The 17,403-nt window shown below is 60.1% G+C and overlaps 1 protein-coding gene across 2 annotated transcripts; it reads left to right on the forward strand.

Moving 5' to 3' along the window:
- CACNB3 (calcium voltage-gated channel auxiliary subunit beta 3) lies at positions 4,016-16,716 on the forward strand. 2 transcript variants are annotated; one of them, XM_021091589.1, is made up of 13 exons: positions 4,016-4,245; positions 11,492-11,614; positions 11,797-11,919; positions 12,400-12,515; positions 12,795-12,859; positions 13,058-13,077; positions 13,274-13,354; positions 13,504-13,562; positions 13,720-13,829; positions 14,147-14,298; positions 14,513-14,608; positions 14,751-14,900; positions 15,351-16,716. In XM_021091589.1, exons 1-13 carry the CDS (start codon positions 4,204-4,206, stop codon positions 15,663-15,665), a joined length of 1,452 nt encoding a protein of 483 aa, XP_020947248.1. In that variant the 5' UTR covers positions 4,016-4,203; the 3' UTR covers positions 15,666-16,716. The 2 variants fall into 2 exon arrangements, with proteins under 2 accessions (XP_020947248.1, XP_020947247.1); XM_021091588.1 differs by lacking the exon at positions 4,016-4,245 and adding an exon at positions 6,935-7,650.

Genomic DNA, 17,403 nt, shown 5'->3' on the forward strand with positions numbered 1-17,403 from the left:
CCCAAGTCCCCTCTGTCCTAGCTTTTGGAAGCCCTGGGATGCTTCCACTGCCCCGCCTTGGGCAGCTCTGCCTCCCCGCCCCCCTTTAGGCCTGTACTCTGAGTCTTAGAACCCCTCCCAGGGAGTCCCCATCCCCACCCCATCTCTTTTCAACCCCAGCTTCCCTGGCTAACCTCTGATGTTTACAAAGCTTCTAAATATGTGGCAGCAGAGGAAGGACCTGAATTGGCCCCTTGGGCAGTGCTGTGACTCAGAGTCCTAAAGTGTTAAGAGCAGGGCAAAAGAGAAAGAGGTAAGGCCTAGGCCAGCCCCCGCCTGCCCCAGGCTACACTAGGGCTGGTGCCCCTTGCCACCCTTCCTCCACTGGGGGCAGCCCTAGGGTTCAGGGCATGTCCCAATCATGCTCCCCTCTCCAATCCATTTTGTGGAACTGGAATCACCAATTACACGCAATGGAAGCCAAGATTGAAAACTAAAATAAACATGTGTCTGAGTTTCCGCTGTGGCTTAGCAGGTTATGAACCCCACAAGTATCCATAAGGATGCGGGTTCAGTCCTTGGCCCTGCTCAGGGGGTTAAGGATCCAGCATTGCTCGTGAGCTGTGTGGTTGGATCCCACGTTGCTGTGGCTGGGGCGTAGGCCGGCAGCTGCAGCTCTGTTTGATTTGACCCCTAGCCCGGGAACTTCTACATGCCGCTGATGAGGCGCTTAAAAAAAGAAAGAAAGAAAAAAGCAACAAACAAACAAAAACATATGCCAAGTGCCTGCTATGTGCTAGGCTGAGCCAGACCGTAGGTGGCAAGAGAATGAGATCCAAGTGCCTCAGCCCTCTCACCTTCCTTCCTTCCCAGGTATGAAAAAGAGGACCCCCCCCCCAAATCCACAGAGCAGTCACACTGCTTGCCCCAGAGTGGACCGGACAAAAGTTAGGTCTTAGAGTCCTAGCTGAGAGCCCAGTCCCTCTAGAGCGGTCTGGTGTGGGAAGGCAGGTGCTGTCATGCTGGGCCCTGTCAGCAAGAAACTAGACATTTATAGCAAGTGCTGCGTCAGAGGATGGAACCTGAAAGGGCCTGAAAGCATCAAATATCACCATGGGCTCAGAGGCGGAGCCTAGGAAAAGAAGACAGAGACTGCAGCAGGAGGGACTGAGGTTTGATGTTAGAGGAACTTCCCCAGAATAATATCTGGGGTTGGCCATGGGGATTCCCTGTGGAAACTACTTCCACAGAGCTTTCTCAGAAGCCCTCGGGAGAGCTGATACAAAAGGATGGACGTGGCCATCTCTGTTCCCTGTCCTTTGTGGTACACAGATGCTTCAAATGCCAGGGCCACTAAGTACAGTTGTGTGGGTTATGCCTTGCTGAGGAGGGCAAGTGGGAACTGAAATCCAACTCCAGATCAGTAGGGCAACCTTCTGTGCAGAGCTGTGTCTGCACAAAGAAGGGTGAGCAGAGGCCCTGCCAAATAGCCTGAGGTCCTGACAACCTGGGAGGTCAGAGAAGAGGTGAGCTGACCCCAGGGAGAAGGGACAGGGACGATGGCCACTGGGACAGTATGCTGGAGCTAAGGCGTGGCTCACAGGAGGACATCCAGGTTCAAGATTCCCCTTAGCAGGGTGCCCGGTACTGTGAAGTCAGGGCCAGAGATGGGGGGACCGAGGGGGGGGAGGTAAAGTGAGGCCCCATGTGGGTCCAGAGAAGAATATTTCCTGCCAGTTGTTTCATGCGGAGGGGGCTCAGAGAGGACAGCTCTGGGGCCTTGGGGGCTGGGCTCCCGGCTCCAGCTCTGAGGTTCCTACCTTCTCTCTGGGGCAGAAGAGAGAGGGGTGTGTGCTCCAGCAGCTGGAGTGGAAATGAGAAAAAGGAAGGAGGCAGAGCTGCCCCTCTGCACCCAGCTTCCCTCTGCTAGGCTCAGAGAGAAGTCATTGCTATTTCCATTTTAAAGAGGGGAGAAAAGACGGTGTTCTAGGCTGTCGATTCTTGAAGGGGGGGAGGGGGGAGGGAGAGGGAAGGGAGGGAGGGAGGGGGGAGAGGGAAGCCGGGGACAATTCCTTGCCCTGGCCGGCACCCCCACCCCCCACTTCTCCTATGGAAATTTAAGCTGCCCCAAGGCCCGAAGGAGCTAGTCCATTAGCCGTGGTCAGCGGGGGTGTAGGGAGGGGCCTTTCTGCCTCCAGGTCCTTGTGCCAATTGAAAGGCAAAGCTTCTGTTCGCTCTATTAGAGCCCAAATGAAACAACAAATAAAAACCTCCCTGCGCATGTTTATAACACACACACGAGGGCTTTATCTCCTCTGCAGAGCTGAAGCTGAGTAATTTGAGGGTAGGTGGGTGGTGGGGGATCCGCGGACTCGCTGGGTTAGAGCACAGAGACAGAGGAGAAGGTGCCCTCCCAAAGCACTTGCCAGGGGAAGCCCGAGGAGGAGTTGCGCGGGGCGGGGTGGGCGCGGGCGGGTGGAGTGAGCATCGACTTAGCTCCCTCTGGAAAAGGGGCAAGGGCAGGGTCCGCTGAACGGAGGGAGGGAAGCCTTCCAGGATGCCCAGGGGTGGGAGGGTTGGGGGGGGTGTTCCGGGAACCCCTAGGGGAAAGGAGTTAAAAGAAGGGCCAGGGAGGACAGTGGGACGCCCCCGGTCTGAAAGGGAAGAGTTCTGATGCCGAGGGGGATGTTGGGGACCCGTCATTTCGTTTCAGGGTGAGCCTGTCTCCGCAAGGGGGTCGGCTGATCCTCGCTCCAGCCGCGGTCTTTGGTATGGAGAAGAGTCCCAGCCTGGAGGTGTTTGGGGTGTGGAGGGACCAATGAGAAGCTGATCCGCTCAGAAGGGTGCAGGCAGAGGGCTGGCTGGGGCTACACCCCTTCCCCCGTCAGAACTTGGGCTTGTCCTATTTGACGTGCCCGCCGAAGGGGGCGGGAGGGGGTACTGACCCGAGGAACGGTCCCGCGACTCTGTACTCCCTGCTACCCAGGCCCGGCCGGGACGGTGTCAGGCTCAGCGGGGCGCCCCTGGAGCCGAGGATGGAGGTAGGAGGGGTCTAGGGCCCCCGAAGGGCCAAAGATCTTAAAGGAACCCCACGGGGATGGGAATCAAGTGCAGCCTGGAGTGCAGGGGGCCTGGAGGTGGGAGCGAAGGTCCTGGAAAGAGGAGTGGGAGAGGGGTTCGTCCTAGGCTTCGGCGGAGGTCTGGCTCCGAGTTGCGTCGCCTCCGCTCTGGCCAGGGCAGCGCCTCCTGCTGGCAGGGCCAGACCCCTGCCGGGCAACAAATGGGACCCCGGGACAGGGGCCGCCAACGGGAGGGTTGGTGCGGCCGCCAGCGAGTGAGCCCAGGGGGCGCTGCGGCGGGTCGGGGAGGAGGAGCACCTTGCCTCGGCGGGCCTCGTCTCGCCCGTGGCCTCTGCAGGCCGAGCCCCGCGGCCCCAGGACCCTGGAGAGGGGAGTGACAGTAGACAGTCCCCAGGCGCCGGGGGCATCCCAATTCAATCCTGAAGGAGCCACCGGGTCTGGGCCTGGGACGGGTGGACGGACGTGGCTCCCCCAGGACCCAGAGGGGGCGCTGGACACCGGGGCAAGCGAGCTATGCACGAGCATCCATCCTTGTCGATCCATGCCTCTGCTGAGGATGCGTCGAAGCCGTCGCTGGGACCGCGGCGCCTTTCTTCCTCCGGCGCTGGAGGATGGGCTCCGGGCGCAGGGAGCAGGGGCCGGGAGGGAGCGGAACCTCCGCCTCGGCTCCGGAGTCCCCGCAGCCGTTTAGCTGCTCCCGCCCTTCTGCCTGCGGCTGTAGGAGCTCCCGAGTCCCTACCTTTTCTGGGGAGGGGTTTGAGGAAGAAGCCGGGGTGGGGGTGTCGGAGAAGGACGGCGAGATATCGGATGGAAGGACAGTGGGAGGCACCCAGATAAACAGAACAGAGACTGTAGAAGGAGAAGAGACGGAAATGGAGAGAGAAGGACCGAAAGGCGACAGGGGAGGGAGTGACAGAGGCGGCGAGAAAGGAGGAGAGAGGGAGGGAGGGAGGGAGGGTGGGAAGGAGGGAGGAGGGAAAGGGGAGGGAACCTGGAGAGAGGGAAGAGAGCAGGCGTTGGAGCCGGGCGGGCGTGGGGCGAGGCCAGCGTGCAGGCGGGAGCCAGTGTGCAGAGCAGCGGCCGGGTCCTGCTCCCGCCTCGGAGCCCCTGGCCCGGGGAGGGGGAGAGGCCGCCAGCCCGGTCTATGTCTTTTTCTGACTCCAGTGCAACCTTCCTGCTGAATGAGGTAAACGCGGGGGCCCCGACCCCAGTGGGTAGCAGGAGAGCCCCACTCCCAGCTAGGAAGAGGGCCCGCACGAGGGGGAGACTGCAGGGATGGTGGGGAGGGAGGGAGGGCCAGTAGGTGAGGCTAAGGGTAGAAGGAGGGAGCAGGAAAGGAGGGATCCGCCAGGGCCAGAGCTGGCAGCTTCTAACCACTGGGACTGGGATGGGATGGGTGGACTGCCTGGGGAGCCAGAAAAGGGGCTAGATATGAGGATGGGGGCGGGGGTGGGGTGCCTCTGCTGCAAGCTCCCCTGGTGCCCCTCCCTGGGTTCCCTGGAGCAGCCAGCAGCTAGAATGCTAGAGGCTTTGGCTTTGTCCAGATCTTAAAGACTGCTGGGGAGGACTTCCAAGGGGCCCTAGATCCTGCCTCAGTTTCCCCATTCAGTGTTCAGGGATTGGGATCTGCCCAGCTTCCTGGTGTGCTTATAGGAGAAACTAGAATGTATTCTAGAGGCTCTCAAGAATTCCAACTCCCAAACCTGGTTGTTCGGGCTCTCCCACCCCCATGTCCTGCTTCCATGCCTGGGTACCTGCCTGCTGCCAGTCTAAGGACTCTCAAAGAAAGAGGACAGAAGAAATCCGCTCCTTGAATACTTTTTACCCCCTCACCTCAGCTCGCTCTCGCGCGCGCTCTCTCTCTCTCTCTCTCTCTCTCTCTCTCTCTCTGTGCTCAGCCAGGGAAAAGAAAAGGGGTTAGGGACCACATGGATAAGAGACAGGCATATGTCGTGTTACAGGACAGGAGTCACTAGGCTGGCATGAGAACTAGAGCAGGCAGGTGTCGGTGAGGTATGAACTGGAAGGGGGCAGTGAGTAGCAAATCAGAGAGAAGGGAACAGGGAGAGAGGCTCTGAAGCTCCCCGTAGGACCCAGGGGATTGGACGCAGGTATGAGGAACGTGAACACATCTCCTGGGGGTGGTTGGCATGGCAATTCCTGCTTCTTTGTGGGCAGACTTCGACACCACTGTCCCAGATGAGGATGGAGACAACAAGGTGTGGGAGGAAGGAGGGAGGTTGATGGTAGATCCACTGTTACCTACGGTCCCGAGGACACTCTGGTGGTGGGGAGAGTCCCAAAAGGAGAGGCTAGGAGAGTACACTCAGGGCTGGGGAGAGAAGCGGATGCCCGAGAAGCTGTCTTCTTCATCGGAGTCATCTCCCAGGAGAGAGCACCTTGAGGGTCTTACTCTTTTACATTTCATGCCTCCCTTTGCCCCTCTGGAAGGACAGAAGGGATTGAAGAGACAGAATAAAAGAGGAGATAAATACCAAGGAACTGGGAGAGGGCACAAAGTGAGAAGACAGTGTCTGGGAAGAATCCAACAGAAAACCAGCCCCCAAATGGTGCTGGACTCAGGAGAAGGACCTGGGAAAGCAGACTGCCCCCCTCCCCCCAACAGGGAGCCATGGGGGCTCTAACAAAGTTGTTTGCCAAATCCAGCAGGAGGAAGATGCTGGGCAGGGCTGGACTGCACCACTTACAGGGTGTGGACAGACTAAAGCAGACTAAAGATGTCTTAAGATGAGGCTCCTCTTTTTCTTGCTAAGGGAACGTGAACAAGTGACATAGTGAGAAGCCAGTTGGGGCTTCTTTTTTTGGGGGGCGGGGTCTTCCTCTCTCGCGAAGGCACAATGCTTCCCATCATGGGTCTCATCAACCCTGTCAGAGTTTTGGTTTTCTAATTCCCCGGTAGCCCAGGAAGGTGAAGGCGTGAGCAGATTTCTGATTCACCCCCCTGGGTGTGAGACAGTGGAAAAGGAGAAGGACTGAGCTTCTGAAGCTTTCTAGTAATCTTCCCTGGCGCATCCCTGGGGGTGAGGATGGGGTGGAGGAGAGTAGGTAGGCAATCAAAATTCAAGGGGATAATTTTGTTCAGGAGATAAAAAAAAAAAAAAAAACAGGAAGGAACTCAAATGGGTGGAACTTTGAGGAAGTTTCCTGAAGATAAGGACTGCTGCTCAGTTCTAACCTCAAATCTTAGTGCCCTTTTGAAGGCGACTGCCTGGTTAAGCGGCTCCAAGCAGGATACTGGCCATCCCACCCCACCTCCATCCTCTTGCCAAGGAGGGGATCTGGCCTCACACTAGTGACTCTGAAGGGGGAAACGTGCCCCGGACCCCACCTTCCGCCCCAGCCCCAGCCATCCCCTTACCTCTGCTCTCAGGTTTCTTCCCTCTCCCTTTAGGCTCGCCTAAAACAGCCCCTCCCTACCCCAGTTCCCACGGATGCCTTGGCAACGCCCCGCACAGCCCTTGGCAGGGAAGTGAGGAAGGGAACCCCCATCCTGGCCAGACGAGGATGAGATCTGCCCGCGCAACAGGTGTGGGGCGGCGGGACCCCAAACCTCCCCCTTCGCACCGCTTGGGCATCGAGGCCCTTTGCTGCCAAAGTCCCAACACGGAGAGGGCCGAGCGCCTGGGGTGGGGAAAGGCTACTTTCTTGCCACGGCCTGGGGTCGCTAAGCCCATTCCTTCCCGGTGCCACTGCTGGGTTTGCTTTTGGAGTCTCCCGGGCCGCCAGGGCCCAGACACACCGCCCTCTCACCTGCCGCCCCTCCCCCGCCCGCCGCCCGCCCCCGCCCCGCCTCCTCCGTCTCCCTCCGTCTCCCTCCGTCTCCCCAGGCTCCTGCCTCCCCACTTCCTCCCTGTGCCTCTCCTCCTCCCTTCTCCGTTTCCCACCGCCCGGTAGCCGGCGCCCTCTCCTTTCTCGCCGGGGTCTCGGCTTCCCTGCCGTCTCGGCGCAGCCTCCCCTCCCCCGCCCCAGCCCTTTGTTTCCCGGCGGAGTATTTCCTGGGTTGCCGAGCGTCTCTGTCTCCGCATCTCTCCTCGCCCCGCCTCCTGCAAGGCTGGATCCGCCCCGCCCGCAGTCTCTCCTCCCCTTCCTCCCTGCCGCCCCTCTGCCCCGCAAGTGCTAGGGGACCCACCTTCTGGCCAGCTCCTGCGGGCAACCCTCTGCCCGCCGGCTCTCGGGCTCCCCAGTGGCCGGCGCCCCCCGCCGCCACCCCCGCCCGCTCCCAGGGAGGGGGGGTCAGGTGGGCGGGCACTATTGTTGTAGGAGCCGGCGCCAGATTCCTCGGCGGCGCTCGGGGTGGGATCGGCAGGGTTTGGGGGGGTGGGGTGGGGGGAAGCGGTGATTTGAGCTCGGAGCAGCTGGTCTTCGCGGCTCGCTCCCTCCTGCGTGCTCCCGCTCTCCTCCGCCGCCGCCCGCAGGGCTGCGGGGCTCGGTGGCATCTCCCGGGCGCGGCCCGCTGTCCTCACCCCTGCCTCCGGGCCGCTCCCGCCCCCGGCGCCGCTCCTTCCCCCCCCATCCGGACTCCCCCATGTATGACGACTCCTACGTGCCCGGGTTTGAGGACTCGGAGGCGGTGAGTGCCTACGGGGAGGGTGGGGGTGGGGAAGTTGGGGTGACACCTTCTCTCTCTTGGACCCTTCCCCCAGTTCAGGACTTTGGGAAAAAAAAAAAAAAACCCGCTTCTGTGGCGGGGCAGGGCGTGGGGGGGGGCGCTCCAGGAAAGTGGGGAGATGGGTTTTCATGCCAGAGGCTCCCAGTGCTCCTGTCCTAGAGCAAGGGGCGTCGGGTGTGTGCAGAGAGGGGCTAGTTGGGGGGGGGGGCTCAGAGCAGGTGGCTCCACAGCCCAGGATAGAAGGGTAGAGGGAGGAGGGGCTGGAGGCAGAGGGCCCAGAGGCTTTAGAGAGGCCTCACTGCAATGTCTGGAGTTCCCAAGGGGTGATTTGTGGGGTCTGAACATAACAGCCACAGGAGAAACTGGGGCTCTTGCAGAGGGGGACCCTCCAGACCTCCTGTGCCTCAAGTAAAGGACAAATTAGGGAGCCTCTAGGACAGCAGAGAATCCGACACCAGCCTCTTCAGACAGGAGGATCCTGAAACTTGAGGACTCCATTGTCCCCCTGCGCTGTCCATCCCTGAGCGTGGCCTTATCTCTCACCCTGCCTCACACCCAGCTTCTCTCCCAGGCTGAAAACTGGGCAGCCAGCACACGAGTGGGCCAGCTGACCGAGCCCCATCCATTCGACTCCTCCTGCTGAGGCAGCCTCAGAGCAGTGGGGGGCTCAGCATGGAGGGCCTGGAGGGGAGGCCAGAGATGCTGAGGGCCTGGGGATAGAGAGGAAGCTCTTTGCTCAGAGAACCAGGCAACTGATAAATATTTAATTCTCCTCTTTGCTTTTATCTCCTGACCTGCTGAGACAAATCAGCTCATTAGGCAGTGATTCCCGGAGCTCAGAGAGCAGGGACAGTGCCTGGAAAGATGGGGCACGGGAGGGCAGCCGCATCTCAGTGCCTTCCCTCAAACACCCTACCAGAGGCGCCCTTATGAGAGCAGCTAGATGGCGTGGAAGGGGTCCCTCACAGGTGTGGAGGCTAGCGCACTCCAGGCTCGCAAGGGGCCTGTTGTGGGTCTTCCTTCTCCCATCTCTCCCGAGGCCAAGCCCAGGGTAGGTGAGTTCTAGGGCTCAGAATAGACAGCTATCAATCCTTTTCCAGGACTGGGCTCCTGCTGGGCCCAGTTCCCGTAGGGCCTCTGGGGCTAATTGCATTGCGGCTAGAGCAGATGAATTTCAAGGCTCTGGTGGACACCTCTTTCTGACAGTTGAAGGGACAGATGGCATGGCCCAGGGTGCCAAGGTGAGCTTGAGAATGCACCTTTGTGTGGGGCTGGAGGGCCCTAGAAGGTTCTTGCCTTCCCGAGTTGGCTAGCACTGCTGCAAGGTGAAGACTGACATGTAGGTGGAGTTGGGGGCAGCCCGCTCCCCCTTCGGCGCAGGCTTCTCATCCCTCCCTGGCTCCTGGGTTACCCTCCCCCACTCCTCTTTCTCCTGCCTGGCTTCTTGCTCTCCCCGAGGCCCCCTCTGAAGCAGTAGGAGGGAAATCAGGCTCTAAATAAATCCAACGGCTCATCTCCCTCCTCTCCTTCCCCCGTGCCAGGCAAGAGTGGAGCTGCAGCCTGCCCACACACTCCCCAGGCAAGGGGGGCACCACCAGGGCACCGTGCCAACTCCTGGCAGCTTCAAAGTACCAAGCCTCTGGCTGTTTTGGCATCACAGGGGGTGGGGGAGGCAAGAACCCAGAGTACCCTTGGCAGCCCCGACCTCCCTGAGTGATACTGGAGCATGAGCGATGGGTGAGCCCCAGGGACTTGGGAGTAACAGAGAGGGGGGTTCCATTCTGAGCACTCGACCCGTCAGACATTTAGGAAGAGATCCTGTCTGTCCCCCTTCCGAGGGTGAGAGGCCAGGTAACCCAGGTGCCCCAGGCAGGGACACAGAAATGACTAAACTGCACTGAGAGCCTGGAGAACAGCGAATACAGGCCAGACTCCTCTCCCAGCGCAGGTGTAGGCATCTAGGAAGAAGCCTGTCACAGTGAGTGGTCGTCCTGCCTCGCCTCCTGCTCCCGGCCAGTTGGCCCCTGTCCACTGCAGACAGCCCTTTCCCACAGAAGCGTCTGCTGTGCCCAGGGCTCCTGGAAGGCGGTCCCCCGCTCCCCTGACAGTGCAGCGTTTCTTCCTGGGGCTCAGCTGCTCTTTATTCTGCTGCCAAGCCAGCCTCCCTTAGTTCTCAAGAGCCATGGGGAACAGTCTCTGTAAGATGAAGGCCGGACCCCCTGTGCTTGCTCTCTGCAGGCCTTGCGTCTGCCTCAGACATTGTCTTTAGCTTGCGCTCTGGGACCTGGCTGACCACAGGCTGACCAGCCCGCTTGCCCGTGGTGGGTGGGGCCTGGGCAGGTGTGTGCGTTTGTCTTTCCCTCAGCTGCCTTCTGTAGGTGATCGTGCACAGTGGGCTTGCAGGAATGTTCCTCCGCCTGAAAACATTCCTACTAGACGCACGCACGTGTGCATTCCCACGCAGACGCCAGCTAGGCTCCTGCCTTAGCTCTGCCACTTGCACCTCAGAATTGATGAACTGATGGAGGTATAATTCCGAGTTCCCGTTGTGGCTCAGCGGGTTACGAACCCGACTAGCATCCACAGGATCCCTGGCCCGGCTCAGTGGGTTAAGGATCTGGCATTGCTACAACCTGTGGGATCATGGGTTGCAGAGGTGGCTTGGATCTGGCAGGGCTGTGGCTGTGGCATAGACCAGCAGCTGTAGCTCTGATCTGACCCCTAGCCGGGAACTTCCATACGCCGCAGCTACGGCCATTTAAAAGAAAAAAAAAAATGCAAGTAGAATTCTGTGCATAAAGAGGGGGAAATGCAGCAGGGGAAAAAAAAAAAAAAAAAAAAAAGACCCTTTTCCTTAGACTGAGGAAGACACTCAGACACCCTGACTTCTGTCCTCCTGCCCTAAGATCCAGCTTCCCTTGTTCAGTTGTCTGTCTCCCTTAGGGCCTTGAAGGTGAGCTCTGCATCCCTCCAAATGCACCCTCATTGTCCAGAGGCCCTGCAGGACTCAAGACACTCTCCTGGCTTAGCTTTCCAGAGACCCCACCCCACCCCACCCCACCGCCCCACAGCCCCAGGGCTGCTCCTGACTGGTTGCCTGGTACCCGTGCTGCCTTCCTCCAGGGCTAATATCCCTCTGGGGGCAGGGGTGGGGCTGTGTAGGCCCCAGGGCCCGGCGGTAGGCGTGGCTGGCTTCGCCTGGGCCCAGGGAGCTAGCTGTGTGTTGCCTTCTCAGTCTGTCTTGTTTGCTGCCCACACCTGGCCAGGTTGTCCCAGCAGGTGTGAAAGGAAAGGAAGTGGGGGTGGGGAGTGTAGAGGGGAGGTAGCTTTCAGGAGTTGGAAGTGCTGTGTCCTCCTCTTCACCCTGGAAGGGTAGGTCCTGGGGGGAGATGCGTTCTTTGGGGGTGGCTGGCTACAGCCTGGCACTCAGGACCAGTGCCATGCCAACCGGTGTCTCTTGACTGTTCCCAGCTGGCTGTACTCCTGCCAAGCATTTTAAGTAATTAATTTATTTATTTTACGGCCGCAGGTGCGGCATATGGAGGTTCCCAGGCTAGGGGTCGAATCGGAGCTGCAGCTGCTGGCCTACCCCACAGCCACAGCAACGCCAGATCCCAGCCACATCTGTGCCCTAGACCTCAGCTTGTGGCCCTTCTCTGAGAAACGGGAGGAACTGGCGAGGCCAGCCACCCCCGTGGAGCTGGAGAGGCTGGGGACAGTGGAGGCCCTACCGTAGGGGCCGGAGGTGCCTCTGTACCCCTCACACCTGAGCCCAGGGGTCACAGCCTCTCCCCATCGCCAGGGTTCAGCCGACTCCTACACCAGCCGCCCGTCTCTGGACTCGGACGTCTCCCTGGAGGAGGACCGGGAGAGTGCCCGGCGTGAAGTAGAGAGCCAGGCTCAGCAGCAGCTTGAAAGGGCCAAGGTATCACCTTGCTGGGTGTGGGCAGGCCAGGCCGGGCTCGGGGGAGACTTGTGCTAGGTCCTAAGTCTCGAGGGGTCAATGGGCAGGATGTGTGTGTGTGTGATGGTGGACTCATGGGGCACTGAGACTGGGAGGGGTCCTCCGGGGCGCCCCTCATTTGCCCCGACGATCAAATTCTCCAGCACAAACCCGTGGCCTTTGCTGTGAGGACCAATGTCAGCTACTGTGGCGTCCTGGACGAGGAGTGCCCCGTCCAGGGCTCTGGAGTCAACTTTGAGGCCAAAGATTTTCTGCACATTAAAGAGGTGACCAACCCCTCCTCCAAATAGAAGGCACCTAATTTCTCTCTGCTCTTGCCCTGGCTCCCAGGCCTCTTGCTCTAGTCCTCATTGATCAACAAGTCCCCAAATTCCTCAACCCTTATCCTTAACAACCCCCACCCGACCCCCATATACCCCTCATAGCAGAGGCCTAAACCCCAGGGTCTCTTCCGAAGACCTGGCTTAGGCCTCAGTCTCTGCATCTGTAAATACGAGCAGTTAAATGATGTGCCCCTTAGGTTCCGTGTGACAGCTGTGATGTCTCACGCCAAAATCTTGGGGGTCTCAAATCTGGCTGCCCTTCCCTCTGGCACCTTCTCCTGCCCTCCTCCCCATGGGCCCGCCTTTCTCAGAACAGCTCGGGGAATGGGAACCTCCCTTGGCTCCTTCATGCTGAAGAGCCAGGATAGAGACCTGGGCCGCTGCTTCTCACTGCCCCTTCCGCCCCCCCACCCCCACCCCCAGAAGTACAGCAACGACTGGTGGATCGGGCGGCTAGTGAAAGAGGGCGGGGACATCGCCTTCATCCCCAGCCCCCAGCGCCTCGAGAGCATCCGGCTCAAGCAGGAGCAGAAGGCCAGGTGAGAGCAGGGCTGTGACTCAATCAAACCCCCCCCAGGGGGTGCACTTTCCTCTCCAGTCCACAGCACCACACGGGCACACGTATCCCCCCACAAATGCACACACTCAGAGCTAGCGTCTACTTTCACACCACACAGGTGCAAAGGCACACACACAAAAGCTCACGTGTCGCATGCACATCCGGCACTGGCTAAAACATAAGGACATGTATGCGGCTCTTCAGTAACACGTGGGGTAGATGCACAAAGACCCCTACTGACCTCCCTTTCTGCTCGCAGGAGATCTGGGAACCCCTCCAGCCTGAGTGACATTGGCAACCGACGCTCCCCTCCTCCATCTCTAGGTAGCCTCCCCTCTACCCGCCTGTCTTGGGTAGGTGGGCAACTCAGACACAGGGGAAGGGAGATTCGCCCAGGTGAACAGTGTGGGGAGGGGTCGGAGCTGGGAGAAGGCCAGGGTCTCCCCTGGGAACGGGAATACTGTGCCCCCAGGGCCTTTCCCCCTCCACCAACTTTAATCTTTTATTTCCTTTTCCAAAAAGCCAAGCAGAAGCAAAAGCAGGTGAGTCAAGGAAGGGGCCTGGGCTTGGGGGGCTCATGGCTTCTGGCTGTGGGGACAGGTTCCTGGGCAGTCATTGTTGGAGGGGCCCGAGGACAGAGGGGAGGGGGCCCAGGACTTCTGAGTCTGTCCCACCCCGGTCAGGCGAAGGGCAGACCGCACAGCCATGACCTTGCCTGACCTCAGGTCAATTCTGCAGGCGGAACATGTCCCCCCATATGATGTGGTGCCCTCCATGCGGCCAGTGGTGCTGGTGGGACCCTCTCTGAAAGGTTATGAGGTGAGAGGAGGGCATACTTCCCCCCTGCTCATCCCCCAGAGCCTGTGTGTGGAGCGGGTGGGCTCCACGGTCCTGCCTGGAGATGCTGCCCCTCTCCAAAAAGGCCCTCCGTTCAGTTCCATGCCTTTCCCTTCCTTCCTCCCACCCAGGTCACAGACATGATGCAGAAGGCTCTCTTCGACTTTCTCAAACACAGGTTTGATGGCAGGTAAGCCGCCTCGGCCTGGGGAGGCGTGAGAACCAGAGAGAAGCCATTGTCTTCTTCCAGATGCCTGTAGCATGGTCTTCTCTAAAGTCAGAGTTGGTGGGACCTGGGTAAGGTTTGAAATTTAGAGGCGGCCTGTGCTCCTCTCCCCGAACCCCAGGATCTCCATCACCCGAGTCACAGCGGACCTCTCGCTGGCAAAGCGATCTGTGCTCAACAATCCCGGCAAGAGGACCATCATTGAGCGGTCCTCTGCCCGCTCCAGCATTGGTGAGAAGTCCCCATCCTCTGCTTCTCCGTCCACCTGAGCCTTAGTGAGACCCCTCCTCCTACCAGTCTCTTCCCCGGCGACGTGCTTGGGGTTCCTGCCCAGGCCCCTTCTCTTCCTGCCCCGGGGTTGGCAAGAACCACCCCCTCCCCGTCTCCTCAGTTCCCTGTCCCTCTGCCTGCCTGCCCAGGCCTTGGTGAACATCCTTCCCCTCCAGTGCCTTCCCTTTCCCCATTCGGGAGCCCCCCCAAAGCCCCGCTGGAGTAAGAAGTGGGTGGACCCAGTGGCGAGCTTCGCTGCTCGTGGGCTCCCTCCCCAGCTGAAGTGCAGAGTGAGATTGAGCGCATCTTCGAGCTGGCCAAGTCCCTGCAGCTGGTCGTGTTGGATGCGGACACCATCAACCACCCAGCACAGCTGGCCAAGACCTCACTGGCCCCCATCATCGTCTTTGTCAAAGTTTCCTCACCGAAGGTAAGTGGGCAGCGGTGGTGGAGGAGGAGGCCCACGGGGCTGCCCGCCGAGAACGCGGTAGAGCTCTGCCCGCTCCCGGCCCAAGCGCTCCTGAATTCCCTTTGCCTGCTGCCCCTGCACAGATTTCTGAGTCATCCTCGCCTGCTCCTCGTGCCGTATGACACGTCAGGCACATGCCCCGTTCTCTAGCCCCAGCTCTGCCCTTTTCCCCCAGGTTCTCCAGCGTCTCATCCGCTCCCGGGGGAAGTCACAGATGAAGCACCTGACTGTACAGATGATGGCGTATGACAAGCTGGTTCAGTGCCCGCCAGTGAGTGGCTGGGGCAGCTTCTCCTGTGCCCACTCCCCCCCTGCTTTTCCAGGGCTGGGGGAATGGCAGAGACGGGGGGGGGGGTGCTGCTGCTGCTGCTGCTGCTGAGAAGCCAACATTCCCCCTTTTCCCTTCCCTCCAGGAGTCATTTGATGTGATTCTGGATGAGAACCAGCTGGAGGATGCCTGCGAGCACCTGGCCGAGTACCTGGAGGTTTACTGGAGGGCCACCCACCACCCAGCCCCCGGCCCCGGACTTCTGGGCCCTCCCAGTGCCATACCTGGACTTCAGGTAACTGTTCCCAGTGGGCACAGACGCTTGGGTGAGGCCAGCCCAAGCAGCGCCCCCTCCCTGCCCAGAGTGTCATCCTTGGCCTCCAGTTGGAAGGCCGAAGGACAGGAGAGCAGAGGTAGGGCCTGTGGGTGAAGGCACTTCCTGATGAGAGCGGGGAGAGTGGTGTGATGGGTAACCCCGGGGGGCTGCTTTTTCTAGGACTCAAAAGAAACCCACTCTCCAAACCCTTCTCCTGGTCTGTCTTGAAGGCAGAGCCTGAACTGGGCAGGAGTCAAAAGTTTTCCCAGCCTGAAATGGAAGAACATTCCATTATACTTCTGCTTCCTTGCACTGTTCTGTACCCAGGACCAAGAGTTGAGGGGGAAGAACCCCCACCCTTCTAGACGTGGGAGGGAGGCCGAGGCGAGGGCCACATCGCCTCACTTAGAGTGGTTGTGTTGCCCCCAGAACCAGCAGCTGCTCGGGGAGCGTGGCGAGGAGCACTCACCCCTGGAGCGGGACAGCCTGATGCCCTCGGATGAGGCCAGCGAGAGCTCCCGTCAAGCCTGGACAGGATCTTCGCAGCGCAGCTCCCGCCACCTGGAGGAGGACTATGCAGACACCTACCAAGACCTGTACCAGCCTCACCGCCAACACACCTCGGGGTTGCCTAGTGCTAACGGGCATGACCCCCAAGACCGGCTCCTGGCCCAGGACTCGGAGCACAACCACAATGACCGGAACTGGCAGCGCAACCGGCCCTGGCCTAAGGATAGCTACTGACAGCCTTCTGCTGCTCTACCCTGCAGGCGTGGGCACAGCCAGCTGGGGCGCCCACTCCAGGCAGTTGGAGTTAGACTGGCATTAGGCTGGCACTAGGCTCAGCCCCCGAAACCCCCTGCCCAGCCCCAGCTCCAGGGCTGCCCGCAGTCCTGAGGTTCGGGGGGCAGCAGGGAGCCCCCGTCACCTCCTGGGCACAGTGACTCCCCTAGGCTCCCATTCCAGGTACTAGCTGTTGTGCTGCACCCCCGGCACCTTCTCCTCCTGCACAAGAAACTGCCTCACTGGGCAGTGCCCTCAGGCCAGGATCCCCTTAGCAGGGGCCTTCCCACCAGACTCAGGGAAGGGATGCCCCCTCAAAGTGACAAGGGCGTGGAGGTGTGGTCAGCATGGCATGAGGGAGAAACAAGGTCCCGGAGCAGGTACGATCCTCACAGCCGAGGGACTCAGGGGTTGTGTTTTGGGGTCTGAGAGCCTCCACTCACCTCACTGCCACACAAGAGAAATGAGACAATCAAAGCCCAACAGGGTGGCACTCCCATCCATCCGCTGGGGCGGGGCATCCACACACAAGGCTGGGGCGCGGGCAGGCTAGGCTGGGGCCAAGGCCTCACAGGGAAGGGCTCGCTCCCCTGCCAGGGAGCTTAACATCTGAAAGGACCAGGGACCAGGAACACGGTGCAGCCCAAGGGCAGCTGGGAGCCCGCCTGGATCGGGGTTTGGGAAGGGAGGGCGAGTGTCGCGGAGAGCGTATGGATAGCGTCGGGGCCTCCTTGCCCCCCTCATTCTTTTGCTCTTGCATCCTGTCATTTCTGTTCCTGGCCCTCATGCCTCCTGGGGGCTGTGGGCCTCAGACTTTATTCCCTGATTCATAGCTGCTGCTTGTTAAGTTGGGGTTACGGGGGGCAGGGGGGAGAGGACCCAGAGGACAGCCCCCAGAGGCCCTGCCTCCCCGGCGACCCCTGCCTTCGGCTCTAGTGTGTGATCTACAGAGCATGCTCCACGAGACCCTGCCCCACCTCACTGTCATCACTAATAAACACCATGCACAGTCCCTCGGCTCCTGTTGTCTGCTGGCTCCAGGAGCTAAGTTCTCACAGCACGGAGGAGGTAACGGGGTCTCCTGGCCTCCTTCCCCTGGCAGAGCGGGAAAGGGAGCGGTCGGAGCTGGGGGAGGCAGCCCTTCACCCGCCCCTCATGCCGGGGCCTGAAGGGAAACTTTCAGCAGCAACACAGAAGGGACTTGTCTTGGGGGGTGGAGAAGAGGCTTAGTCACAGCTTTACGCTGTTCCTGCCTCAGGCCAGAAAGGTCCTCAGGTAGTTGCAGCTTGAACTCCATGTATTTGCCCAGCTCTTGTAGGGGAAGGAAGAGCATGAAAGTAAAAGTACGAGGGGAGGACCCTGGCCTTGCAGCCCTCTAGCCCTGTCCCCACGACCTAAAGCCAGCCAGGCCCAGCTCAGCACTTCCTAGTACCTCCATACCTGTCTCTGCACCCTCCTGTGAGCAGTGGACTCAGCGATTAGGGAGCCCCAAGCAAAGGGACTGAAGACTGGTGACAAGCACACCGCACCGGGGAGGGAAGAGGCATCGTGATCCTGCTGTCAGTGGCTTTTCCATCTCCCCTCAAGTGCCTGCTACAGACAGTCAGGCTCCTGGATGGTCTGGGCCAAGGTTCTTCTCTGGATGTGGCCGTCTTGCATCTCCCAAGTCGACCCACTGCTGTCCTCCTGCTGTATCAGG

This window comes from Sus scrofa, chromosome 5 (assembly GCF_000003025.6).
Source record: "Sus scrofa isolate TJ Tabasco breed Duroc chromosome 5, Sscrofa11.1, whole genome shotgun sequence".
NCBI lineage: Eukaryota > Metazoa > Chordata > Mammalia > Artiodactyla > Suidae > Sus > Sus scrofa.

Bases quoted from the DNA above. Each gene is read 5' to 3' on its own strand.
- CACNB3 (XM_021091588.1), top strand. From the start codon at position 7,606: ATGTATGACGACTCCTACGTGCCCGGGTTTGAGGACTCGGAGGCG. The intron at 12,516-12,794 runs GTGAGAGCAGGG...TTCTGCTCGCAG, and splicing joins AAGCAGGAGCAGAAGGCCAG to GAGATCTGGGAACCCCTCCA. The intron at 14,901-15,350 runs GTAACTGTTCCC...TGTTGCCCCCAG, and splicing joins GTGCCATACCTGGACTTCAG to AACCAGCAGCTGCTCGGGGA.